The sequence below is a fragment of the Papio anubis genome, chromosome 4, assembly GCF_008728515.1.
Source record: "Papio anubis isolate 15944 chromosome 4, Panubis1.0, whole genome shotgun sequence".
Lineage (NCBI taxonomy): Eukaryota > Metazoa > Chordata > Mammalia > Primates > Cercopithecidae > Papio > Papio anubis.
Genome location: NC_044979.1, coordinates 29,204,766 through 29,231,844, shown reverse-complemented (window position 1 = coordinate 29,231,844; position 27,079 = coordinate 29,204,766). Strand labels below are relative to the sequence as shown.

General features: G+C 40.4%; 1 protein-coding gene and 1 long non-coding RNA gene across 10 annotated transcripts in view; one reads left to right on the top strand and one right to left on the bottom strand.

Moving 5' to 3' along the window:
* Positions 1-27,079, top strand: part of AHCYL2 (adenosylhomocysteinase like 2) — a 209,372-nt gene that overhangs the window by 139,704 nt on the left and 42,589 nt on the right. For 3 of the 9 annotated variants that reach the window (XM_017957153.2, XM_017957150.2, XM_017957152.1), the window contains one exon: positions 18,007-18,118. In XM_017957153.2, the coding sequence (XP_017812642.1) occupies positions 18,007-18,118 (112 nt within the window). Of the gene's footprint in view, positions 1-4,439; positions 6,282-6,578; positions 6,661-12,718; positions 12,755-12,875; positions 13,970-18,006; positions 18,119-27,079 lie in introns of those variants that run through there. The other 6 variants (XM_009203852.4, XM_021936258.2, XM_031665165.1 and 3 more) reach the window with 6 other exon arrangements.
* LOC116274467 lies at positions 6,131-9,878 on the bottom strand. The gene is made up of 2 exons (XR_004183123.1): positions 9,504-9,878; positions 6,131-7,001 (listed from the first exon to the last, which is right to left on the bottom strand). It is a non-coding gene; the product is annotated as an uncharacterized LOC116274467 (long non-coding RNA).

Here is a 27,079-nt window from a genome sequence, read left to right as displayed (position 1 = left end):
TTGTCAAAGAGAAGTCAAACTTAAAGTTGAAAACTTGTTTTTAAACTTCAAAACAACAAGAATAAGAGTGGGAAGGAATTTGCATTCCGGGCCCTCAGTTTTATCACTGACCTGGAGGTGGGGGTTAAATAATGAAACATAACGCCATTAAATGAATGTAGAATGTGTACTCTCGCTATATTCTTTTTTAAAATAAACTTTTTATTGAAGCATAACTTAGTTACAAAAGTACACAAATAAAAAAGTTACAGCTTGATAAAATTTCAAAAGTTAACAAACCTATGCAACCACTACACAGACAAGAAACTAGGACATTCCTAGTACCCTAGAGCCTTCTCATAGGTGGCCTATCAGTTGTTACCCTCACTCCTCCCCAAAGGTAATCTCTGTCCTGACTCTTATCACCACTGATCAGTTCTGCCTATTTTTGAAACCAGTATAATCATAAAATATTTATTCTTAAGTGTCTTTTTTTTCTACTTAATGTATTTTTAAGAATTGTCCAAGTTTGTTGCACTTACTAGAAGTTTTATTTGTATTGTGGGAAAGTATCCCATTGCATGAACGGCCACAATTTATTGAATCCATTTTTTCTGTTTATGGACTTTTTGGTTGTTTTCAGCTTGGGGACTATAAAAATTAACGTTGCTATGATCATTCTTGTATGTCTTTTGGTACCCATATGAAAATATTTCTCCTGGATATATATCTAGGAGTGGAACTGCTAGGTTATGGGGTATGCATATGTTCAGCTAGATAATGTCAAACAATTTTCCAAAATACTTGTTCTAGTTTATATTCCTACCAGCAAGATATCAGTATTCCAGTTGCTTCACATCCTTTGGTCTCTGTCATTTTAGCCTTTCTAGATAATGGTGTCACATTGTGGTTTTCATCTATATCTTACCACCACCACTACCATTACCAATACAACCACTTAAAAAAAATTGTGGTAAATGTACATAAGATTTACCACTTTAACCATTTTTAAGTAAATAGTTCATTAAGTGCATTCACATTGTTGTGCAACCATCACCACCATCCATCTCCAAAACTTTTTCATTATCTCAAACTGCGACTCTATACCCATTAAACAACAATTCCTGATTCTCCCTTCCCTCCAGCCCCTGGTAACCACTGCTCTACCTTCTGTCTCTATGAATTTGACTACAACAGAGAGCTGCAGGAGCTGATACAGTTTGCATAACTTTTCTTTTGAAGTTGCCAATTCCTCACCTACATGTTAAGGGTAATATAATCATATGCAGTGGTCTCACTCCTGCCCTGGCTATAGGTGTGTCTTCTAAGGCACATTATGGTAAAGTGGAATTATATTGGAAACAAATTTATAACTAGTACTTATACCTATTCCTTATGCCTTACACAGTCCTTGTCAGTTAATAGGCCTTCAGTTCTCAAATGTAATAGCTACTATTTTATTTCCATTTCAGAATTGTTGCAGAAAGATGTAGTGAGGTTGCAGTGTTCAATAGTCTATTTTAGTTAAAACCTACAGTAAGGAAACAAAAAAAGTCATAACTAAAAACAACACTTAGTTTAGCCTGCCAAAGTGATATATTTTACTTGTGTTTATTCTTTTATTTATTTATTGGAGATGGAGTCTTTGCTGTGTTGCCCAGGCTGGAGAGCAGTGGCACAATGTCCACTCACCGCAACCTCTGCCTCCCGGGTTCAAGCAATTCTCCCTGCCTCAGCCTCCTGAGTAGCTGGGATTACAGACACCCGCCACCACACCCAGCTAATTTTTGTATTTTTAGTAGAGACAGGTTTCACCGTGTTGGCCAGGCTGTTCTCAAACTCCTGGCCTTAGGTGATCCACCCGCCTCAGCCTCCAAAAGTGCTGGGATTACAGGCATGAGCTGCCAAGCCTGGCCTATTCTTTTATTTTTAATCTTGTTTCTCTAAAAGTCATTTTCTTCTATGGTTTAACACTACCATGAAGGTCGTCATCTTCTATTTATTTAATAAATCATTACATAGAGAAAATAGGCTGGGCACGGTAGCTCATTTCTGTAATCCCAGCACTTTGGGAGGCCAAGGTGGGAGGATCACTTGAGATGAACTCCTGGGAGTTCAAGACAAGCCTGGGAAACATAGTGAGACCCCTATCTCTACAGAAAATTTAAAAATTTGCCGGGTGTGGTGTTGCACACCTGTAGTCTCAGCTACTCGGGAGATTGAGGTGGCAGGATCACTTGAGCCTAGGAAGTCAAGCAATGATCATATCACTGCACCTCAGCCTGGGTGACACAGTGAGACCCTGTTATGTTAGAATAGAATAGAATAGAATATTAATTTTTTTCTCTTTTTAAAAATTAATAGAAAAATTAATAGAATAATTTAAAAAAAAATTTTTTTAACTTTAAAAAATTGTTTTATTTTTGAGATGGAGTCTCACTCTGTCACCCAGGCTGGAGTGCAGTGGCACGATCTCGGCTCACTGTAACCTCTTCCTCCCAAGTTCAAGTGATTCTCCTGCCTCAGCCTCCTGAGTGACTGGGATTTTAGGCGCGGGACACTGTACCTGGCTAATTTTTGTGTTTTTAGTAGAGACGGGGTTTCACCACGTTGACCAGGCTGGTCTCGATCTCCTGACTTTAGGCGATCTGCCCGCCTCGGCCTCCCAAAGTGCTGGGATTACAGGCGTGAGCCACTGCGCCCAGCTTCTTTTACCTTTACTTTTAAAATTATTGTTATTATTACCACACTAGCCTACACTATCAATATGATCTAGTAATTTTCTTATCACTGAAATATTCTAAGGGTTGGGCTTCACTCTAGCCATAAAATAGACCTTTGGCCTTAATTTGTTCCAAAAGTTTCATTATAATGCAGATCAAAATGGATTACAATGGGTGCAGATCAAGCAATGGAAAGTGGATTATATGTTCCTGAAGAGATAGTATAATTAAGGACTAAAACCCTACTAAGGACTTATCGTCAAGTAAGTCATATAGCTATAGTCAGTAGTATAACTAAGCCCCTATAAATATAAAACAGTGTTCCTTCTTCTATAAAATGGACATAAACATATTGAATAGAGTATGCAAGTTGCCCCCAAAGTATAATAAAGTACATGTACAGCATACAGAAATTTAAATTTGGTGATTTGCTAAGCACCTACTATATCCCAGGTATTGTAGGCAAATCAGAGTAGGCTAAGCCGCTGAAGAGCATGGAGACTAACAAGGGGTAACACACATACATAGGAACTATAATTTGAGGAATGGTGAGAATAGTGATATAGCCAAAGAACAATATTAGATGAAGGGGAGATTCCTTTTTTAAGGTCAGGTTTCATGGTAGAAGTATCATTCCTTTAAACATTTGAAAAAGTGAAGATGATGGAAGTGAAGGCAGAAACGAATGCATTTCGATTTGAGAAAATGACACGAGCAAAGGTATTGAGGTGGGAAAGAACACAGCATAATAACAACATAATTAAGAGCTACCATTAACGCCTTAGAGTATGTACCCTTTTAAAATCCTTGCATCAGTCCTGTTAGGTAGGTGACTGTTATTATTTCCACCATACAAATTGGAAATTGGAGTTATATAGAGAGGTCAAATAAGTGGCAGAGGCAGGATTCTAACCTAACTCTGATTCCAAAACCACTGTTCATGGTCACCATACTGTAGTGTTTACATTCAAGAAGTAGCAGATAATACAGTCTACCTGGAGGATAGAATAAAAATACACATTATATACATACACACACATATATAGACATATATATGTGTGTATATATATATGAAGTGGATAGTCTTCTGGGAAAGGATTTGTAGAGGGTTAAGAGGAGTGAAAATGAACAGAAAGGGATAGATGAAAGGTTTGGTGGAGGAGGGCGCAGAAATAATATCCAACTGACTGTTCTGGGGACTAAGGAAAAGGGGAAAATCAAAGGTGCCTGAGGTTTCATATATGGTTGCCTGAGGACAGTGGCATCACAAACACAAATAGAAAAGTGAGGAGAAGTGTTGTTTGGAGGGGAGTGAGAAAGATGGAGCAGTAATTTTGATTGTAGACGTGTTGCGTTTAAAGCACAGATGGGGCCGGGCGCAGTGGCTCAAGCCTGTAATCCCAGCACTTTGGGAGGCCGAGATGGGCGGATCACGAGGTCAGGAGATCGAGACCATCCTGGCTAACACGGTGAAACCCCGTTTCTACTAAAAAATACAAAAAAAACTAGCCCGGTGAGGTGGCGGGCGCCTGTAGTCCCAGCTACGGGAGGCTGAGGCAGGAGAATGGTGTAAACCCGGGAGGCAGAGCTTGCAGTGAGCTGAGATCTGGCCACTGCACTCCAGCCTGGGCGACAGAGCGAGACTCCGTCTCAAAAAAAAAAAAAAAAAAAAGCACAGATGAAATACACCATTGGCAATTTAGGCAACAGATGTGACTTCTCATTTTAAGAAGTTCTCTGGGTTAAAAAGAAGACCAGAGGACAATAACTAGAGGTTGCTAGGAGCTAAGACTTTATCAGAGTTGACACTCTGACTTCAGTGGGCCTTATCTTCCCTGCATCTCATCACCCTCTGCCCTGACATCGCTCAAATCGCCTCACTCCATAGCTCCTCTAAGACCACAGCTTCCTTTACGTCTACCCCTGCTGTTCTTATTTCGCCTGCTCTCCACCCTCCCTGTGATCCCTTGATACCTCTGAATGCACCCTGGTTTAACAGTCCCCGTTTTCACCTTCCTTTCTCTCCAGTCAAACCTCTGGCCATTCATTTGAATTCCGCCCTCTCTGACATCTTACAGTACCTCTTCTGTAGATATTACCTTCCTCCCCTCCATTCCAAATCCAAAGAACCATCCTCTTAACTAGTGAAGGCCCTACAGGGAAATGAACTGTGAACTCCGAACGTCTGAGACAGGTCTCGGTTAATTTAGAAAGCTTATTTTGCCAAGGTTAGAGGATATGCACTCAAGACACAGCCTCAGGAGGTCCCAATGACATGTGCCCAAGGTGGTCAGAGCACAGTTTGGTTTTATACATTTTAGGGGGACAGGAGACATCAGTCAACATATGTATGATGAACACTGGTTCAGTCTGGAAAGGCAAGACATCTGGAAGCAGGGAGGGGGCTTCCAGGTCATGGGCAGATAAGAGACAAATGGTTGCATTCTTTTGAGTTTCTGATTAGCCTCTTCAAAGGAGGCAATCAGATGTGCATTTATCTCAGTGAGCAGAGGGGCGATTTTGAATAGAATCGGAGGCAGGTTTGCCCTAAGCAGTTCCAGCTTGACTTTTCCCTTTGGCTTAGTGATTTTGGGGGCCCAAGGTGTTTTCCTTTCACAGAACCTATAATCATAATTATAATATTGTCACTGTTAGCTGTGGAGAAACTATCCTCTTCAATGGGAATTAACACTGTAAAGAGTCCTGGTCCTTAAAGGGACCAAAGCAGGCATATCTTGTTAGAATTCCTTCATGCCTGAAACCTGTGGTACTCTTACTGGATAATATACTCTAGGAATGAACTAAGCAGGTGAGATAGGCTAGCTTACCTTTTTTCTAGTTATGTCTTATTTCCAAACTTCTGAAGTGTGCAGCAAGGAGGCAGTTGGTATGGAGACATAAAGCAGAAACAACTTCGGAGGTCCTTTAAGGTGATAGTGTACAGGGCTACTGCACTGGCATCCTGTTTCTTCCTGAAACCAGACCTGTGTGTAAAATCCAGCGTTGGTTAGGGACTTTGAGGCAGCACTAGTCTTGGTTGGAAACCCTGGCTGTCCTCTAAACCTACACTGTGGGGGCTCCTGACTAGCCTCAGTGAAGCCACTTTGCAATCAGCACCTGTGTCTCTGTAGCTGAGAGCCCTGAGGCCTTCGTTTATGTAGCACAGGGAGCCAGCAGAGGGAGCTGTCGTCCCAGAACTTTCTTAGAGCTTCTAAGAAGTTCTGATTTTGAAAAAGATCTTCCTAGGCTCCATCCGAACTTCCCATGCAATAAGACACTAACTTGAGATATGTGACATTTTGCTGCCAGACCCCTGGTGTGAGCAGATGGGGAGCTTCTGCATAGCTGTTTAAACTTGAAAGCCCTAGGAGCTCTTGATTTCAAGGAAACGCCTGTTTACTGATCCAAATCAAGCAACTCTTGAGAAATGGGAGTGCCTTCCTTACCTCAGTCTTTATTGATCTTGGTATCCGCACCTCCAGTGACGTGTCCTGAAGGGTGGGAGAGAATTCCTAAGTGCCTCACACACAGGGAAAGAAGGAAGTCCAACTAATGCTGCAGAAAGTCCCCACTGGGGAGGTGCGGGTAGTGTTTGGGTAGTATTAAACAGTGAGTGCCCTGTGAGAAGAGAGGCACAGTGCCTGGGTGCAGCACTTTGCATCAGCCCTGATTCTGAAATCAGAAACAGAGGCTTTGAAGCCGGCCAGTAAGGGGTTGTCAGGCAGTTGACTAATGCTCTTGATTTGAATCGGGGGCTGCTGTGAAAAGGGATGCAGCTTCTCTAGCCACTGTGAACTGATCTCACTAGGGTTGGGTCTGCTTTGGGGCACTCAGATAACCCCGGTATTTCCAAACCAGCTTTCCCTTTTGCTTCAGGACATATCTTACCCAAGCCTGCACTATGGAGAAGTGGGACGGTAATGAGGGCACCTCAGCTTTTCACATGCCTGAGTGGATGGTGAGTTCTCTGGTCGTTTTGTTTCTCCTTCTGTTTCTTGATAATGAGAGGCAACTATTTTTGCCAGGTGACAAGGATCACCTGTAAGAAGCTCCTACCAAGATCTCTGGTTGGAAAAAGTTATTACTGTAAGTTCTGATTAGTTCCTAGGTACTAGGTCACCGCTGTTTCTTAATTATCTGCGAAGCTGGGAAAGGTATGAGAGTTGCGTGGCCCCAGCTTGTTGCCTGGTTGTCTCTGGTGGGCGGGGGCTTTCCTCCGGCTGCTGGTATGATGTATGGGTTGTGTTTCCTGTGACTGTTTTGCACTTCTGTTTTCAACCTGACGCTTCATTTGTTTCTCTGGGGGTAAAGAAAAAGAACAATGATGAGAAAAAAACAAAAACAGAACTTACAGAAATGGTGCTCTCTCAAGTCTGAGAAGATTTCAGACATTTCTCCCCTCCCTGCCTGTATTTTTCCCTTCAGTCACAACATTTTCCTATTTTCCCCCCAGCTATCCTTTATATATATATTTCTCTAAGGCAGGAACTGTAGCCCTCTTGGTACAGTTCTTCAGACTACCATATTTGCCTGATCAGTAGTTTTACTATAATGATAATAAGGACTTATTTGTTCATAAGAACTAGCATATAAATCTATTATATTGGATTGAATTTCAACTTTTAATTTAAAAACAATAACCATCCTTATGTTTCTAAATAGTTTCTTCTAGATTTAGCCTGATTTCTTACAACCTATACAGGTTTATGTTTACAGGTTTGTGTTTCCCCACTCTGGAAAACTAGTTAGACTCTCTAAAACATATTTCAGGTTCTTTTTAGTGTTTACAGAATTATGATTTGAAGAAATAACTATTGATAATGAGATAGAATATATAGTAGGCCTAACAAAGGCCCCACTGAGGAAATTACATTTCAACTCATTGTTACAACTATTGTTTATTGTTTTGGGGGAGGTTATTGCTGTTCTTAATGTTGTCTCAGAACATTATCTTCGGGTTTTTTTTTTTTTGTTTTTTTTTTGTTTTTTTTTTTTTGAGATGGAGTCTGGCTTTGTTGTCCAGGCTGGAGTATAGTGGCGGGATCTCAGCTCACTGCAGCCTCCGCTTCCTGGATTCAAGTGATTCTCCTGCCTCAGCCTCATGAGTAGCAGGGATTACAGGTGTGCACCACCACACAGGGTAATTTTTGTATTTTTGGTGGAGACGGGGTTTCACCATGTTGGCCAGGCTGGTCTTGAACTCCTGACCTTAGGTGATCCACTCAACTTGGCCTCCCAAAGTGCTGGGATTACAGGTGTGAGCCACCATGCCCAGCCTTGTGTTCAATTTTAAAACATTTTGTGGAAAGAAAACCTATCCATCTACAAGCTTATTCCAAGTAATGTAGTGTTTTAGAATTAATGGAAGGATTTATTTAATACTTCTGATTAGGTTGAGTTTTTTTGAATTTCTTGCTACTCACTAATAACAAGAAGGGGGGAAAAAGAAATTTGGTTTTATTAGGGGAAGGGCCACGTTAAGGTATCAAACTTTAGTATTTCTATAAAGGAATATTACAGAAGAATTCTACTGAACATTAGTGTGCCAACTCAGAATCAATCAAAGTTTTACAGTAATTCTTATTTCTGTCATAGTCCTCACCGTCTTACAAGCTTAGCACATACCCTTAAAGTTCAGTAGCAGCTCCTACTGAACTTTCACCCTATTTACCTTCTTTCTACTTATGTGAAAGGGAAAACTGCCCTAAAGGAGTTGGTGTGACCACTGCGTAAGGGATATGATCTAAGGCTTCCCAACTTTTAGAAAACACTCTTTAAGAAAACACAGCTCTGTAGTGCTGTGTCTTGGTTGGTAATAAATAAATAAATAAATAAAAACATTTGTGGCCGGGCGCAGTGGCTCACGCCTGTAATCTGAGGCGGACAGATCACAAGGGCAGGAGATTGAGACCATCCTGGCGAACACGGTGAAACCCTGTCTCTACTAAAAATACAAAAAATTAGTGGGGCATGGTGGCGGGTGCCTGTAGTCCCAGCTACTCGGGAGGCTGAGGCAGGAGAATGGCGTGAACCCGGGAGGCGGAGCTTGCAGTGAGCCGAAATCCTATCATCTCACTCCAGCCTGGGCGACAGAGCCAGACTCTGTCTCAAAACAAACAAACAAACAAAATAATAATTTAGAAAAGCACAGCTCTGCTCTGTTTTAATAAAGTATTACTCTCAGGAATTTCTTGGCCACTCCGTCTCTTAAATAGCAGGAAAATACCTTTGCTCAGTATTTTGAACAGCAATAAAAAGGAATAGGGAGGGGCTAGTCTTCAATAACACGATTGTCTCATTTGCTAGCTTTTCCTTAGCAAAGACTTTTGAGGCTTTCTTTCAGATACCACGTAAGTCATTGACTCCTGACTTGGTCTGAAAGTACTTCATTTAGGCTGCTACTGATAGCCACTTAGCCAAGAAAGCTAACCTCTGAGCACCCTCCAGTGTATTGCCTATAGATTTCCAAACCTTGCTTGTGAAATGTTAAAGTGTCTTTTAATCCCTAAGAAAAAAACCCTTGCTCCAGCTCCCATGTTGGGCCAAAGTTTCAAGTTAAAGTTTTAACAAGTGTCTTACTCATGTTCCCATTTACATATTAGTGTAATGAAATTTCCACTGAAACTATCCCTGCCACCAAAAGAAATATGAGAAGCCTCTCAAATCTTCTTTCAGGAGAAAAATTTAGCAGAGAAGGTATATTACAACATCTCCCTTTTATTAAAAATCACCAGCAAAAAGGGACTTCATATCCCTCAGAGAATAGGACTCACACTACATATAACAGCTGACAGTACTCACATCTCTGATTCCCAGCAGGGAAATAAGCCAAGATGAAGCCTGAAGAACCCCAATCTCAAGAACTGACAAGGTAGACTTTCAAGGTTACATTCCACCAATCACTGGAAAAATTCTCCTGGCGCCTCTGCTCCTCAGCTGTTTTCATGTGAAAGATTTTCTTAGCCTTGTTCAGACAGCTTTACTGCTGAAAGGTTGGGGAACACATCCTTTTAAAGATTGTCTTTATTAATGTGTTTTACTTCCCCTAAGAGATCTTTAGTCCCTTCTGGTACTAACCTCGACTAACATGCATGGAGATCAGCAATAACTTTTTCTGTGTTTCTACATTTTAATATTTCCTCCTCCTCCCACTCCAGCTCTCTGTACTTTTCCATAGGAAATCTGGTTGATTGACTTTCTTGAGTACCCAGCCAGCTTGCTGCCCGATATTCTTTTGGCTAGAAGTAATCCTTTTCATAGGTAAAGAGTTAGTTCAAGCCACTGATTTGGCTTGGAAGAGAGAGGTGTTTTGAGAAATATCTGAACCATATCTACTTGGAAGTAGAGACAAAAACCTCCAAAGTATCTGATAAATGGTGGTAGAGGTAGCTTGACTATAACTCTAGGTCAGGATTGGTGCCTAAAACAGAAAGCCATTTGAAAAACTGATGAAAACTATGGGCTCTCTCCCCAGGATATTAAAAATACAAAATTTTGCATACTGTTGTAGGAGGTTCTAGACATCCATGGAATATAGGTTAAGAACATTTAATTTGAAAGAATAGAAATATTAATATTTTAGACTCGTATATCAATATGTAGTTTTCAAAACCCTCTCACATTATCTTATTATCTCAGCATACATTTTAGATAAGCAAAGTAGAAATGATTATCCCCATTTTAGAAATGATGACAGACCTTAGGAAGTAGAGACACAGATACATCCTTTGTAGTATTTATGTACTTGAAAAGGAATTGATTGGTTTCTCTTGGCCTGAACCTCTTTAGGATAAATAGATCTTCTATCCTCTCCATGAGTCCTGTTTTTCTTAATATGTTACCTGTCTCTTTTTAAGAGCCTTAGGTTATGGAAATCAGAATTAGACCCACTTATCTTTAGACCCTGTTTTGGGTGTGAAGAAAGATCACCTCGGCTGGGCACAGTGGCTCATGCCTGTAATTGAAGCACTTCGGAGGGCCGAGGTGGACAGATCACCTGAGGTCAGGAGTTTGAGACCAGCCTGGCCAATATGGTGAAACCCCATCTCTACTAAAAAGTACAAAAAAAATTAACCGGGCGTGGTAGTGTGCTTCTGTAATCCCAGCTATTCAGGAGGCTGAGGCAGGAGAATCACTTGAACCCCAATAGGTGGAGGTTGCAGTGAGCCGAGATGGCACCATTGCACTCCAGCCTGGGAGACAAGAGGGATACTTCCATCTCAAAAAAAAAAAAGAAAGAAAAGAAAGGATCACTTCATTGTATTCTCTGACCTTTCAAATAACCTTTACTTTTCTGCCTGTGAACATGCCTCCATTGTTATAGCCATGATAGGATAGAATGGTTGATTAAGAAGAGTCAAGAGAATCAGGGCTGCTTTACTCACACTTGGAGAAAGTGTTAGAGCAGTGGTTCTCAAAGTGTGGTCTTCAGACCAGTAGCATCAGCATCTCCAGGGGAGTTACTCAAAACACAAAATCTTCAACCAGAGAATTGGAAGCTGAAAAAAAAATTTTTTTTTTTTTAATTACAAAATACAAAATCTTGGGCCCTCTCCAGACCTTATAATTCTAAAACTCTGGTGGTTAAGATCCAGCAATGTGCTTTAATAAGCTCTCCAGGTGATTTTGATACAGCTAAAATTTTAGAATTACTGTATTCTATAAAAACTTGTTGACTGGGCACAGTGGCTCACGCATGTAATCCCAGCAAACCAAGGTGTGTGGATCACGAGGTCAGGAGATCGAGACCAGCCTGGCTAACAAGGTGAAACCCTGTCTCTACTAAAAAAAAAAATACAAAAAATTAGCCGGGCATGGTGGCACGCACCTGTAGTCCCAGCTGCTGGGGAGTCTGAGGCAGGAGAATCACTTGAACCTGGGAGATGGAGGTTGCAGTGAGCTGAGATTGTGCCACTGCACTCCAGCCTGGGTGACAGAGCGAGACTCAGTCTCAAAAAAAACCAAAACAAACAAACAAAACTTGTTAAGTGGTAAGGCTTTTCCTGTCAATCTCCTAAAATGTCTTCTGGTTATATTTGGTATAGAAATGCCAGTCCTTCTGGCTCAAGTTATCTGACTTCAGTCATTGGACCAAGGAGTTCCTTTTTACCTGAGTGAGGGAAAGGGGAACCAGCTTAGTACAAGTGGACTGAGGTGAACATTCTTGTTAGGAGGAGCAGAAGTTTAGAGATTCATCAAGCAAGCAAGTGATCTGTCTCACTTTGTGAAATTATGAGTAAGAGATCAGAATTGCTGTGGGTGATGGTGAATATTCGTATTTGAGTTCAATTAATTTCTGTTTCCATTTCTGGTAGTCGCATTGGGCAAAGTTGCCACTTAAAGAGCTGTTAGAGTTCTAATTCTTACATAATTAGGTGTTTTAAGTTGTGACTTGATCAGGGCCCCAAGATTATCCAGGATGATGTCATTTCTAAGATGTAATCTGATACGAAAATGAATTTAAAGAGTAATTTTAAATTAAGTAAATTTAAAGATAAAAGGAATGATTTGGGACTAGTATACCTGGGACTAGGACCTTTGGTCTTCTGACTTATATTATAAGGCATGGTATAGTAGATGGAGCTTTGGCTTTAGCATAAACACAGGCTCAAATTCCAGTCCCATCACTTACTTGCTGTGAGACCTTGGACAAATCATTTGTTCTCTCAGAGTTACACTTTCCCACTTTGTCAAGTGAGAATAATACTGCCTACTTCGTAAGGTTCTTGTACAAATTAATAGAAGTAACATATACATAGAACTGTGAATATAGGCACTTACCGAACTTTTCTCTTCCAGAGATGTCAATCAGCAGTATGCAATATGACCTCGCTCTAAATAAAGATTATCCTTAAAAAAGAATCTGCTGGCTGGGTGTGGTGGCTCACGCCTGTAATCCCAGCACTTTGGGAGGCTGAGGCAGGTGGATCACCTGAGGTCTGGAGTTCAAGACCAGCTGACTAAAATGGTGAAACGCCATCTCTACTAAAAATACAAAAATGTAGCCAGCGTGGTGGCACATGCCTGTAATCCGAGCTACTTGGGAGGCTGAGGTAGGAGAATCACTTGGACCCGGAAGGTGGAGGTTACAGTGAGCCGAGATCGCGTCATTGCACTCCAGCCTGGGCAAAAAGAGCAAAACTCCGTTTCAAAAAAAAAAAAAAAATAGAATCTGCCATTTTATGTCCTTTCTTATGCTCAACAAGCAGTCTTTTTTTTTTTTTTTTTAAGGAAGAATTCACATCACTTTCCCCCAATCTATGTAGCAGACAGTTGAGTGTAGCTTTCTTCTTCACTATGTCTCTTTCAGAAATCAGCAAATAAAGAATGTGATTCTTTGTCCTTTTGCTTGAATATTTGGCATGTAATAAGATTGTTGTGATTCTGGGGACTGAGGAGATAAGAAACTTCCCTTTGTAGTCATACCTTCCATGAACACACATTTTGTGAAAAGAGCAAACTCGGTCACCCTATGCCAAATCAGCAACAATCTTGAGCTGGGCCTAGAAACCAAATGTCAAACCTGTATAAAAGATGCACAATTCAGAGGAAAGCAGTGAACTGGAAAAATTGATTTCCTTGGTGACAGAGCTGAAATCAGTGTCCCCAGTCTGGCTAATCCAAGGACACAGAGTATAGGGTAGGGCCTGCCTGAGTACTTGGCACCATTAATTTTTTTTTCTTACTCTTTTAATAAAGTCTCTCATTGTTTTAGTGGCTCCGTGGTTAATTTTTTTCTAATGAGACTAGGTTAACTAAAATCATCTGACATGGAAAAGGAGGAGGTAAGGTTGAAAAGGAACCTAATTAGCAAGTTAATTATAGCAAGCAAAAAAGTGCAGTGGTTATATAAATAAGCTATTGTTATGTGCATGCAAGTTGGGCCTTGTCAGGGGACTTGCCAAGGTTTAGAGGTCAGAGGATCCATGTAATTAGGTGTTTAGGAAAAAAATAAATAAAAGCAAAACAGCCACCAGAATTAGGAATGGCTGATGAGCCACTAACAGAAATGCCTTATTAAACTGGGGCTGTACTGCTGAAGGGGTTGTTGGAGCTGCTTCAGGGATTCCAAGGAAGAGTAGTCCCCCACTCCCCAGCCCCAAAAGCTGGCTGGAACCAGAGCCAACAGAATTGCTGATGAGGAAAGTTTAAAGGCCTGATCACAAGGGTCCCTGGACCACAGAGGTGGCAGTGGGGCTGGTAATGTCACTATGCTGGGCAGCAAGAAGAAATACATTGTTAATGGCAACTCTGGGATTAAGGCCCAGGTGAGGCTAAGCTCTTATTTACCAGTCTTGCCGCTGCTATAGCCATTATTGTAAAAAGCCAGCTGCTTATACTCTTTTTCCCCTCCTTTCCTGCTTTCATCCGTCCCTCTGGCATAAGGTGAACTACCCCTCTTTTAACAGTCTCTTTTCCTCCTTTGCCTTAATGCCTGTTGGAATTAGGCAGTTCTCTCTCATATGGAAAAAGAGGATTTCTTTAAAAGATCCTGGTTCCAGACAAGGTAGGAAAGTTAGGGTTTTAATCTACTAAGGTACCACAATTGGGGTGGGCAGATTACAAAACCAATCCATTACAAAGTGGACTGTTGAGTGAAGAATATATTGGTGTTTAATTATTGAGAGGAGGTAGACACCAGGGAGCCACTTAATTCATGTTCTAGTTGTCAGAGAAAGATACTTGTTTCCTGGGGAAAATTGTATAACTTATATTTAAGTGGTTAATCTTGCTCTAATATTTTTCTGTCTTAAAGAAACTTGACTTCAGTGTCTAACCAATAAGCAAGGTTTTAGAACCCTATGTTCTAAGTGGATAAAGCCTTGCACAACCTAGTCTTCTTTAGTCCTAAAAGATAGCATGAACTTGTCTCAGGAAGGAGGGATTACTGTAAATAGAAAACACTATAGAGAAGACAGCTCAGCTCAGAGAAACTGGTTTGAGATGATAATGCAGCTAGATAGCTACGTGGTTTATTCACCCTGATCCTACAATCTAGGGAATAAGAGTGACTGGCCCCCTCTAGTGGTGTGTGTACATGGTGTGTGTGCATATGCACCCACATGTGCATGTACGCAGGTGTGAGGTTGTGTTGAGCATCTGAAACAGGGTTTATTCTTCTTTAAAGGGGACACTGGAAAAGTTAGTGACTCAGGGTGACCTTTGAAAAGTTCCATTATTATTCCTTTTCCTAGATGGGCTTCTAAAAAAGAATAAAGACATGTGACTGTTTTGAACAAGGTTGGTGAAATGGAAGCCAGAGTTTGCAGCCTGACTGCTATCCACCTCCCAGCTTTCCACCTTTCCTCTTCTTCTTAGCTCTTTTTGCCCTTAAAAATCATTTTAACTTTAGACTTTATGTTTACCATATTTACTGAATATTCAACCAAGTATAGAAGTGAAGATAGAATAGGCTACTTCAGATATATTGATTCAGCACTTGATTGAGTGCCTAGGATTTGTGCCTGAGGATATAAGGGTGAACGAGAATCACAGCTTCTCCCTTTATGAGCCTATAGTTTATAGAGAATACAGGTAAGTAGACAGATAGTTACATTTAGTGTGGTAAGTGCTGTGCTAGGAGAAATGCAATACATGAAAGTTCATGTACGTCCTATGGGAGTACATAGAAAGGCACTTTATTTTTTTGGAATAAGTTGTTAGTTGAGCAAAATAATCATCTTTGTCATTTTTTTTGTTTGTTTGTATATGAAGAGCTTCTTATCTGATGAGTTTTCCTATTGCTGAAAACAATTTGCAAGCCCTAAAGCACTTTGCAGGCTTTATTTGTTGTTATGGCTATGAAAAGACTATGAATCCCCCTAAAAGGCAATGTGAAGCTAATTCAATTTGGCATTGGTCCCCTTGTCACAATACTCAAGTGACTCATTAGTTACCTCTAACTGTGGGAAGTGGAGCCATCAGTTCCTCCTTTCATTCTGGTGTACTATATGTTCTGCCCATCAAGGAACCATCTTTTTATCATTAAAGGTAGAGTCACTTGTCAGATCTTTGATCATTTTCATTAGACCTTCCTCTGTGCCACCTTGGATTCAGAATAGGCAATTATACAAACAGAGAAAACGAAAAAGTTATTAATTGAATAAATTATATGAGCTTTTTTTTCCCCAAACAAGTATAGTTTATAAATGACCTTTGATTTGTAGAGTATTATAAAGTATCAGCTGGAACTTCCAACAAAAGGAGAAAGATAAAATTGTAAGAAAATCATTATCAAATAATCATCAAAAATGCAACCTCCAGAGTGTGATATGAGGTTTATACATATACAGTCAAGTAATCTGCTCCTTCTACATCTATTATAGTTAATGATCAATCTTACTGCTTTTAGGTATTTTATAACATCAAGTATTAAAAAATAAATATTTACTTACTAGCCAGGCGCGGTGGCTCACGCCTGTAATCCCAGCACTTTGGGAGGCCGAGGCGGGCAGATCACAAGGTCAAGAGATTGAGACCATCCTGGCTAACGTGGTGAAACCCCGTCTCTACTAAAAATACACAAATTAGCTGGGCGTGGTGGCACACACCTGTAATCCCAGCTACTCGGGAGGCTGAGGCAGGAGAATCGCTTGAACCCGGGAGGCGGAAATTGCAGTGAGCCAAGATCACGCCACTGTACTCCAGCCTGACTACAGAGTGAGACTCCATCTAAAAAAAAACAATTTACTTACTAGTACTGGAAAGCTAACTAGTATATTTTAGAAAAGCTTTAACAAATTAGTGTGGCTACCTGCAGGAGTTACGAGAGCATTGAACTGTGGGGGTCGGGTAGGGAGTGGATTTATTGAATTTTCTGCTATGTTTCAATTTACATGCATTGTCTCATTGAACCCTCTCTAAAACCTGTGAGGTAAGTACTTTTATCTCTGTTGTATTTATGGAAAAATGAGACTCACTAAAGCATCTTGAGCAACATCACACAGTTAATGAGTGGCATAGCCAGAATTTAAATGCAATTTCAGAATGTTCATTCTTAATGAAAAGCCTTTTTAAAAATTATTAAATCATACCATTTCCTGATATTCTTGAAACCTGAATGCAAGTCATTTTGCCTTCCTGTACCTTGCAATTTTCTCATTTAGATATATGGAGCTTACAAATATAATAATCTCAAATATTCTTTCCTGTACCTTGCAATTTTCTCATCTAGATATATGCAGCTTACAAATACGATAATCTCAAATATTCTTTCCAGTTTTACTTTTCAGTGAAACTGTAGAAAATATTTCTGAATATGACTCAACTTTCTAAAAATTTAAGCAGAATATCCCATTCTCTATTTGTGGGGAGTGGGGTGTCACAATTTTATTGTAAAAAGCATATAGTCAAAGAGTGGGCCAGGCACACTGGCTCATGCCTATAATCCCAGCACTTTGGGAGGCCGAGGTGGGTGGATCACTTGAGGTCAGGAGTTCGAGACCAGCCTGGCCAACATGGTGAAACCCCGTCTCTACTAAAAATACAAAAATTAGCAGGGCATGGTGGTGTGTGCCTGTAATCCTAACTACCAAGAGGCTGAGGCATGAGAATCACTTGAACCCGGGAGGTGGAGGTTGCAGTGAGCCGAGATTGTGCCACCGCACTGCAGCCTGGGTGACAGAGTAAAAGTCCATCTCAAAAAAAAAAAAGAGCGTATCAAAGATTTAAATTTGATTAGAAACATAGTAGGAAAAGAATGAGACATCGCCAGACACAGTGACACATGCTTGTAGTCCCTGCTATGTGAGAGGATGAGGTGAGAGGATTGCTTGAACCCAGGAGTTCAAGGCCAGCCTGGGCAATATGGAAAAACCCCATCTCGGCCAGGCGCGGTGGCTCACGCCTGTAATCCCAGCACTTTGGGAGGCAGAGGCGAGCGGATCACTTGAGGTCAGGAATTCGAGACCAGCCTGGCCAACATGGTGAAACCCCATCTCTTCTAAAAATACAAAAATTAGCCGGGCGTGGTGGCGGGCACCTGTAGTCCCAGCTACTCGGGAGGCTGAGGCAAGAGAATCGCTTGAACCCGGGAAGTGGAGCTTGCAGTGAGCCGAGATCGCGCCACTGCACTCCAGCTTGGGCGACAGAGCGAGACTCCATCTCAAAAAAAATAAAAATAAAAAATAAAAAAAAATAATAAAAGAATTAAAAAGTATTCTTCTCTTCAAAGAGTCTTAACATTCCAAACGTAGGTTGATACAATCAGATCAACTGTTAGGTGAAAGCCTATAATACAAGCCTTGAATTGCTGTCTCAAAATGGAGGTTCTTTTTCTCCATATAACTAGGTTTCTTTTTCTTAGCAGATCCAGTTTGCTGACCAGAAGCAAGAATTCAACAAACGTCCCACCAAAATTGGACGTCGCTCTCTGTCTCGTTCCATTTCTCAGTCATCTACTGACAGCTACAGCTCAGGTGAGTACTGAGCTGCTGTGGACCCAGCTGTTGAGGCTAATTAAGTATGATCTCAATGGGCCCTCCTGTCTATCCAAGGCTAATTAAGCATGACCAAGACTGTGCTTTGAATAAAAAATACTCTGAGTTAAAATTTAGACTAAAATTCTGGGTGGAATCTTTGGATTCCTCTTGGCGGTTTAGATTGGAGCTTAATAGAGGCCTCCGCTTCCAATAGAGGCAGAAGAGGGTGATTAAGGAAATTGAATTCTTTAATCTACTCAGAAGGGTGGGAATATGTCATTGATGACCTTTCCTGAACAGTGTGTGTATGTATTTGTGGGTTTTTTTTTTTAATCCTTCGAAAATAAAAAAGTTCTTCATCCCTCCATCTGGTACTTGCAAATTAACAGGGAAACCTCAATTGCCCCAAGAAATAAGGAAGACACTGCAGCTAGTTCAAGCAAGTGAGCCCTTTGCCTTCTCCCCTAAGCCGTGACATTGGACTTCTTGTTACTCCTCCCATCCTTTGCACTGGCATTAATTCAAATACATGTGCCCTGGGACTGAGTTATCATTTAATGCCAGGTAAGCTGTTACTGTGTAGGACCCCTTCAAGGCATTGGCCATTTGTGCTAAATGCTGCCTAGTATGAGCCTGATTCAATAAGGAGTTAGTTTATTTTGCTCTTGTGTTGGGATGTGGTAGGGAACTGAGTGCTTGCCCTAGTTACCTCTTCACATTATAAATAGTAATATTCATTAGAAAATTTTTATCATGACCTGAAATTTTATTTATTCTTCATACAAATAGGAAAGTAATATTTGTTATATAAAGTTGAAGAACAGTTGTTTGGGAAGCTAGCTTTTAGGCGGGGTAGATTATATACTTTTTACATTTCTCTTTTTACTTTCTCCCCACAGTAACAGTGAATGATGTAAAGCATATGACATCACTTCCTATGGATTTTTATCTAAAGATACAGAATCTTGTACTACCTTTTTTCGGGGGTAGCACAGGATTTGAGACAGGGTCTCACTCTGTCACCCAGGCTGGAGTGCAAGTGGCATGGTCAAAGCTCACTGCAGCCTTGACCTCGTGGACTGAAGTCTACTGAGTATCTGAGACCACAGGCGCCCACCACCATGCCTGCCTAAATTTAAAATTTAAAATTATTTGTAGAAATGGAATCTTGCCATGTTGCCCGGGCTGGTCTCGAACTTCTGGGCTCAAATGATTCTCCTCAGCCTCCCCAAATTCTGGGATTACAGGCGTGAGCCACTGCGCCTAGCCGGGAAACCTATCTTATTCTACTGAAATAAGCAGTGTTGAAAATTCACGAACTGGTTAATGTAACTCTGGAAACCATAATAATTGTGAAAAATGTGAATTGTAAAATAGTTTGTAACATTTTAAGCTGTGGGTTTCTGCATATAATCTAAACATTGATAGTAATAATAATAATGTCAAATTTTAACTCCAGCTCAGTCTCTCCCCTACACACTAGATATACATATCCAACTATATTCCTGCAGAGGAAACCAATACCTGCCTTCCCACCCAACCCCCATAGTCAGGAAGTGTACTTTAAAAAATATCTATTTACCTGGAAGAGAGTAATGATGCCCTTGGTTTCTAAGTGAGCACATAGTGACTTGGCATAGCTCGTTGGTAAATGATATGGACTGGTATCGTCCTGGTAAACTTGGACCTTTTAGATTAAACTATATGAAATTACCATTTTTTTAAGTCAAAAATTGCCAACCTAATGTATCTATTTAATGATATTAAGTTCAGGTGCAGGAAGTCAAAACATCCTGGAGAAGAAAAAGAACTTAAAGATCTCATTCGGCTTCCCACTAATTGCTGACCTCTTTGGGAGCATTTTAAATCATAGGATGCTACTTACTATACATAGTTATTTATCTCCTGATAAGTTCTTATATAATCCCTGGAATTTAAAGATTTTATTTAAAATTTGCTGGTTTTGTTTGCCTGATTTGGGGGTATCCCACTGTCCTGGTTACCCTCATCTGGACATATTTCAGATTAGGTATCATTTTAAAAATATTATGCCTATCAACATAATATTCTCAATGGTCTGAACTAATCTACAGAAAGTGTTCCGTAAACTCAGTGCTTTTAAAATGAAACCCAGGCCAGGTGCGGTGGCTCACGCCTGTAATCCCAGCACTTTGGGAGGCCGAGGCGGGTGGATCACGAGGTCAAGGGATCGAGACCATCCTGGCTAACACGGTGAAACTCCGTCTCTACTAAAAATACAAAAAATTAGCTGGGCGTGGTGGTGGGTGCCTGTAGTCCCAGCTACTCTGGAGGCTGAGGCAGGAGAATGGCGTGAACCCGGGAGGTGGAGCTGGCAGTGAGCCAAGATTGCACCACTGCCCTCTAACCTGGACCTGGAGGACAGAGCGAGACTCCGTCTCAAATAAATAAATAAATAAATAAAATGAAACCCAGACTGTTTGTTTCTTTAGCAGCTGCATCACATGCACTGTTGCTTTGTTTTGTTTTTTGTTTTTTTCTTTTTCTTTTCCCCTTTGAGTGAATGGTTGTCAAGCCCTTTTAAACAAACTCTGACTAGAAATGCCTACTACCTTGATTATTGGACTAGGAGTTCGGAGAGACATAGTTTCTAGTCTTTGATCCATGTTTCATTTGTTGTGTGATGCTGGAAAACTTGCACCTGGCATCTTCATAACTCAGACAATGGAAAGTTATATACAATGATAGAAAAAAAGCTTCATGTGCATCGAATGAAAGCCAAGAGTAATGGAACTGACTCACAGCTTTCTAAATAATGACAAGACATATATGCAAATGTGTGTCAATAAGAACTTGGGACCCATTTTCAGCATACAGTATAATGGGTATACATTATTTAAATTATGTATAAAATTAAAAGTCATTTCTATGTATAAAAATTAAAAGTTATTTAAATTCAGCATACATTTAAATGACTAGGCTGGGCACAGTGGCTCATGCCTGTAATTCCAGCACTTTGGAAGGCCGAGACAGGCAGATCACCTGAGGTCAGGTGTTCAAGACCAGCCTTGCCAACGTGGTGAAACCCTGTCTCCACAAAAAATATAAAAATTAGCTAGGCGTGGTGGCACACGCCTGTAATCCCAGCTACTCCGGAGTCTGAGGCATGAGAATCGCTTGAACCCAGGAGACAGAGGTTGCAGTGAGCTGAGATTGTGCCACTGCACTCCAGCCTGGGCAACAGAGTAAGACTCCATCTAAAAAAAAAAAATTTTTTTTTTTAAATAATAATTTAGGCTGGGCGCGGTGGCTTATGCCTGTAATTCCAGCACTTCGGGAGGCCGAGGCGGGTGAATCACCTGAGGCCAGGAGTTCAAGACCAGCCTGACCAACATGGAGAAACCCCGTCCCTACTAAACATACAAAAATTCCCCGGGCATGGTGGCACTTGCCTGTAATCCCAGCTGCTCAGGAGGCTGAGGCAGGAGAATTGCTTGAACCCGGGAGACAGAGGTTGCGGTGAGCTGAGACTGTGCCATTGCACTCCAGCCTGGGCAACAAGAGTGAAACTCCGTCACAAAAAAAATTAATAATAATTTAAATGACTATAGAGATTAAACTGGAAAGCCCCAAAGACTGACCTCTTCCCTTCTCAGTTTATAGTTTCTCCCTAGATGAACTCATTTATCTCATAGGTTTAAATACTGTGTATTGGTGTTTGATTCTCAAATTTTATCCCAGCTTAAATCTCTCTCCTGTATATTAGATTCATATATACAACTGCCTGCTAAGTCCTTTCACTTGAATGTTTTATAGGTATCTCTTTTTATTTTATTCTTTTTTTTTTTTTAAGAGACAGTGTCTTGCTTTGTTGTCCAGACTGGAGTATAGTGGCACAGTCATGGCTCACTATAGCCTCAAACTCTTGGGCTCAGCCAATCCTCCCACCTCAGCCTCCCTGGTAACTAGGACAACAGATGTGTACCACCACATCTAGCTAATTTTTGAAAATTTTTTTGTAGAGATGGGGGGGGTCTCACTTTGTTGCCTAGGCTGGTCTCAAACTCCTGGCCTCAAGCAATCCTCCTGCCAAAGTGCTGGGATTACAGGCATGAGCCATGGCACCCAGCCCATAGACATCTCAAACCTCCCATGTATTAAAAACTGAGCTCCTCAGTTCCAACCTTACCCATCTTCAGTCTATTCTCAACACTACAGCCAAATGTATTCTTTTAAAATAAGTCATGCCATATCATTTCACTGCCTAAAACCTTCCAGTGGCTTCCCAGTCTCACTCTTAGGTAAAGCCTAAAGTTCTTACAATGGCCTACATTTCTGTTCCCCGTTCTACTTCCCTAAACCTCCCCACTCCCCGAGATGTTCATTTCACTCTGGCCTTGCTAGCCTCCTCCTGTTATTTTGAAACATGCCAAGCACTCTCCTGCTTCAAGACCTTTGTACCTGTTCCCTCTGCCTGGAGTGCTCTTTTTCCAGATACATGCATGGCTGGCTACCTTACCACCTCCAGTTCTTCACCAAAAATCATCAACTTCTCACTGAATCCTATCCTGGCTACTCTTTTAAATTGTACCCAACATGGTGACTATAGTTAATAACAATGTGTTGTATTCTAGAAAATTGCTAGGACAACAGCTTTTAAGTGTTCTCACCACAAAGAAATGATAGGGATATGAGGTAATGCATATGTTAATTATCTCTGTTGAGCCATTCCACAATGTGTACATATCTCGAAACGTCATGTTATACACATAAATATGTACAATTTTGTCAATTAAAAATTCATTAGAAATAAATACTATACAGAACTCCACCCAACATTCTCTATCAAATTTTCCTCTATTTTTCTTCATGGCACTTATCATATAACATATATATGTTACTAATATGTTTTGGTCTTTTCCCTTCTACTTAAATGCAGGATCCATGAGAACAGAGATTTTTTTTTTCTTTTTTTTTTCTGTTTTACATTGCTGTATTCCCAGCACTTAGAACTGTTTGACACATAAGAGGTACTCAATAAATACATATTGGTGAAAGGTGTTCAGAGACATTATACTTTTACACCCTTGTTGAGGTCTCTAATATACTCAGTGTGTGTGAACAACAAAAGCAGGTTTATGAGATTTCAAAAAAAGATACTTTCCTGTCCAAAGTGCTTGTTTTGCAGAAGATACTCAGAGGCTTACATAGGCTGTAGCCTCCTCTCCCTTCCTAGGGATCCTAGTACTAAGTTTTGCCATGCTTTCATTTAGAAACCTCTACCAGCTTTTCTCAACCAGGGATCCTCATCTGAATCACAGAACACAGAAAATGATTTTATAGACTTTCTTAATTTTCCAAAAGATGATACATGACTAGTACCTTTCCAGATGTGTGGAAGAGAAGTTAATTCATTATGTACAATGAATGCTTCAAGGCATTAGGACTTAATTCTAGCAGAACCCAGGTTGAACAACGCTGCATTAATCCATGGAACTATTTTATAAGAAGCAAACTTCTAAAAAACTCTTCCCCTAAGGAAAAAAACCTCATAAAAACAAATGAACAGAAGAGACTTTTTTTTTAATCAGACCATTCTCAGTGATATATTTCTGAATAAGCTGTCTTTGCAGTGAGTTACTTGGTTAAGAATGAAGAGAGAAGACAGGAGTCCCTTCTTCACAATTGGTTCTTTTTTCCCCAAAACTCTACAGTTCTTATAAAGTTTGAGATATTTTCAGATTTTTCTGAACAACAAAGTTTTGTTTGTTTGTATTTGAGATGCTAACATAGCTTTTTACATTCATCAGTGAAGTCTGCTATAACCAGACACACAGGTCCCTACTGTTACTTCTATTACCAAATGAATAGGTTAGTAGGTCCCTACTGTTACTTCCATTACCAAATGAATAGGTTAGGCCCAAGAGGAGTTGCCTGATATAAAATAGTCTAATAGGACTAATTCAGTCAGGGTTCTGACTGCTGCTTCTCCTAGCAGTAACCCACAGTATCACAGCTGCTGAGAGGTAAAGCTAATCAGGCTTGAGCCTTAAAACGTGTATACATGTTCTGTGAGATAGATTGTGGATTCTTGATTCATCATGTTGTATTCTGATTTTGGAAAATAATGAAACAAGATAACATCCCATAGTACAGTTATACTGTACTTTGTACTCCTTTTCTACATAGAAACGGAACCCTTCTGGTTATCATCTCATTGATTCATAAGATTTTTCTGGTGGTAGTTGGGGGAAAGAGTATGAGGAAAGAGGGAATCTGTTACAGTTAACAGATAAATTGAAAATTGGTCACTTAACCACTTAGGGTTGAAACTAGAGCTAGGATTTCAGGACTATTTTAGTAGGTTATTGGTTGTTCTCGCTTATTTAAACTATGACTCTGGGCTTTAGAGTATGCTGGCAATTACAAATATTTTAGAAACTCTGTTCAAGTGTGTTTGTGCGTATGTGCTGGGTTTCTCTAAATTTTCCTAGGAACAATCCTTAATGCTATCTCAACTGTCATCATGAGTTTGTTACTCTGTGGCAGAAATGAGTATGGATTCAAAGAATAAATGAGTAAATGTCACTAATTCAGCAATAACCTTTCCACTGTGTTTGCAGAACTAGTAATACATTCTCTTGGTCTGGATCTGTCAGCCATGTCGTATCCACATAGTAGGACAATCTAGACAACTGATATTTTTGGTTCTTACCTGATAGCAGGTCCGTATAAGGAGTTCTTTGAGGCCGGGCATGGTGGCTCAAGCCTCTAATCCTAGCACTTTGGGAGGTCAAAGTGGGTGGATCACCTGAGGTCAGGAGTTCAAGACCAGCCTGCCAGCATGGCGAAACCCCGTCTCTACTAAAAATGCAAAAATTAGCCGGGCACAGTGGCAGGCGCCTGTAATCCCAGCTACTAGGGAGGCTGAGGCAGGAGAATTGTTTGAACCCAGGAGGCGGAGGTTGCAGTGAGCCGAGATGGTGCCACTGTGCTCCAGCCTGAGTGACAGAGTAAGACCTTCTGTCTTAAAAAAAAAAAAAAAAAAAAGGCTCTTGGAAAACAAATACATTTTGGCTCAAAGAAAAACATTGGTTGAATTAACTGTAACTACTTGACTACTGTTAAGAAAGTAAAATACTTTTTTTTCCAGCTTTTAGAATAGGGAAGTGGTATAAAGATTTTTTTTTTTTCTTTGAGTTGGGGGGAAAAATGGTGAAGCCGGAAATTGGAATGCTTCCCTTAAGGGGAAGTTTTCAAATTTTGTTTTGCTTTTTTGTTTTCTTCTGACTCATTCTTAGAAACTAAAGAGGCATAGGGAGGGGGATCTCTTCTGGGTAGAGTTAGGACTCCAGTCTCAACCTCTCAAATCACTGCCAGCCAACCACCTGCTGCTTGGGTAGATTAGTAGGAGATGATGGAGGTATAAAAAAAGAGAAACTGCTAAATGATAATGTATGTATGTCATTCTTTTCCCATTCAAAATCCTAAAGCTGAGTAAGAACCCTTAAAGATGTTATATCTGGAACTGAATTTAAAATATGTGCAGAAGTGGGTAATATCAGGTATCATTTATTGAGTGCTTAATTACTGTATGCCAAGCATTGCACTAAGCACTTTACATATATTATCTTACTTAATCTGCTCAACAACTTGACTCTGACAAGTCATGTTCTCCTATTATATAGTCTTATGACATCCTGATTTCTGCTTTACAGCACACATTACAACTGTTTTTTTTTTTTTAAGCTCTAAATAACTAATTTTGTAACTAGTTATTTCTTTTTTGACTCACTGACTTGACTGAAAACTCCATGAAGGTAAGGACCATCTATATCTGTCCTGTATTTCCAGCACCTAGACTATGTCTAGCACACAGTAGATGCATAATTAAAATTTGAATAAACAACTGAGTGTGTGAATGACTGAATACGTGAGTAAATTAACAACTCTTTCAAATGGATCAGCTCCACTTTATACACCCAGAAACAGAGACTGAGACTCAAATCAAAGACTGACTCCAGAACACATGACCAATATATTTGAATGGCCATTGGGAAGCATAAAAGTCATCATGACTCTGAAAAAGGATTTGAGATTTCAGGATATTCTGAATATGAACACTTTCTTCAAAAGTAATTTTCCCATAAATCTGGATCAGGATTAGGGATGGCTATTTTTTTCTCTCTCAGGTGGTAGAAGCATGGTTCCCCTAAGCCTCTAATTTATTAGGTATTTCTGAATATTGATTAGTAAAACAGATGACTTCCCAGAAAGCTGTTTCTGGGTTCTGTTGCCAAAAGTACTTTGAGCTTTCACTCACCCTAGGAGAGAGAACACAAACTTTTTGTACAGATTAGCTCCTTTCAAGAACAAAAGTCTCTTTGGGGATTTACTAATTCCCTCACCTCCCCTGGTGCCCATGTTCATTCCTGTTGCCTCGTGTTAGGACTTTGCTCCAGCTCCATGAGAGATTCTCAAGCCTCTCCTGCCCAAATGGTTTGTAGTGCCATGCCTGATTAACTGGGCAAGGTCAGACTTGCCTTTTACAGCCCTCCCAGAGATAGACCCTTTGCTAAGAAATCTCAGAAATGCCTTAATTCTCTGGATATAAGTAGATCAGAGTATCATAGACCGTAGGCACTCTGAGCTTTCACAGTTTTCTACCCTTAAAAGTGATGGCAGTACTTTACTCCATTGAGAGATACAAACCTTTTTCTAGAGAGTGTTTCTTAACCCCCCAAAAAACTTGGAGGTTAAGAACTATCTTCAGAAATTCAAACGCAAATCAGGGAAGGACGCTGCTTCAAATAATCTAGCAAGTGGTTAGTAACTACAGAATCCTGTGAAGACTAAAAAGACCCCAGCTAAGCATGTGAATAGCAGTAGCAAGCAGCTGCCTGTTAGCCACGATAAAAAGTTTTGGACCTTTCACACTCTAGTGTATGTTGCTAAATGGATTAGTTATCAGAGCATTTT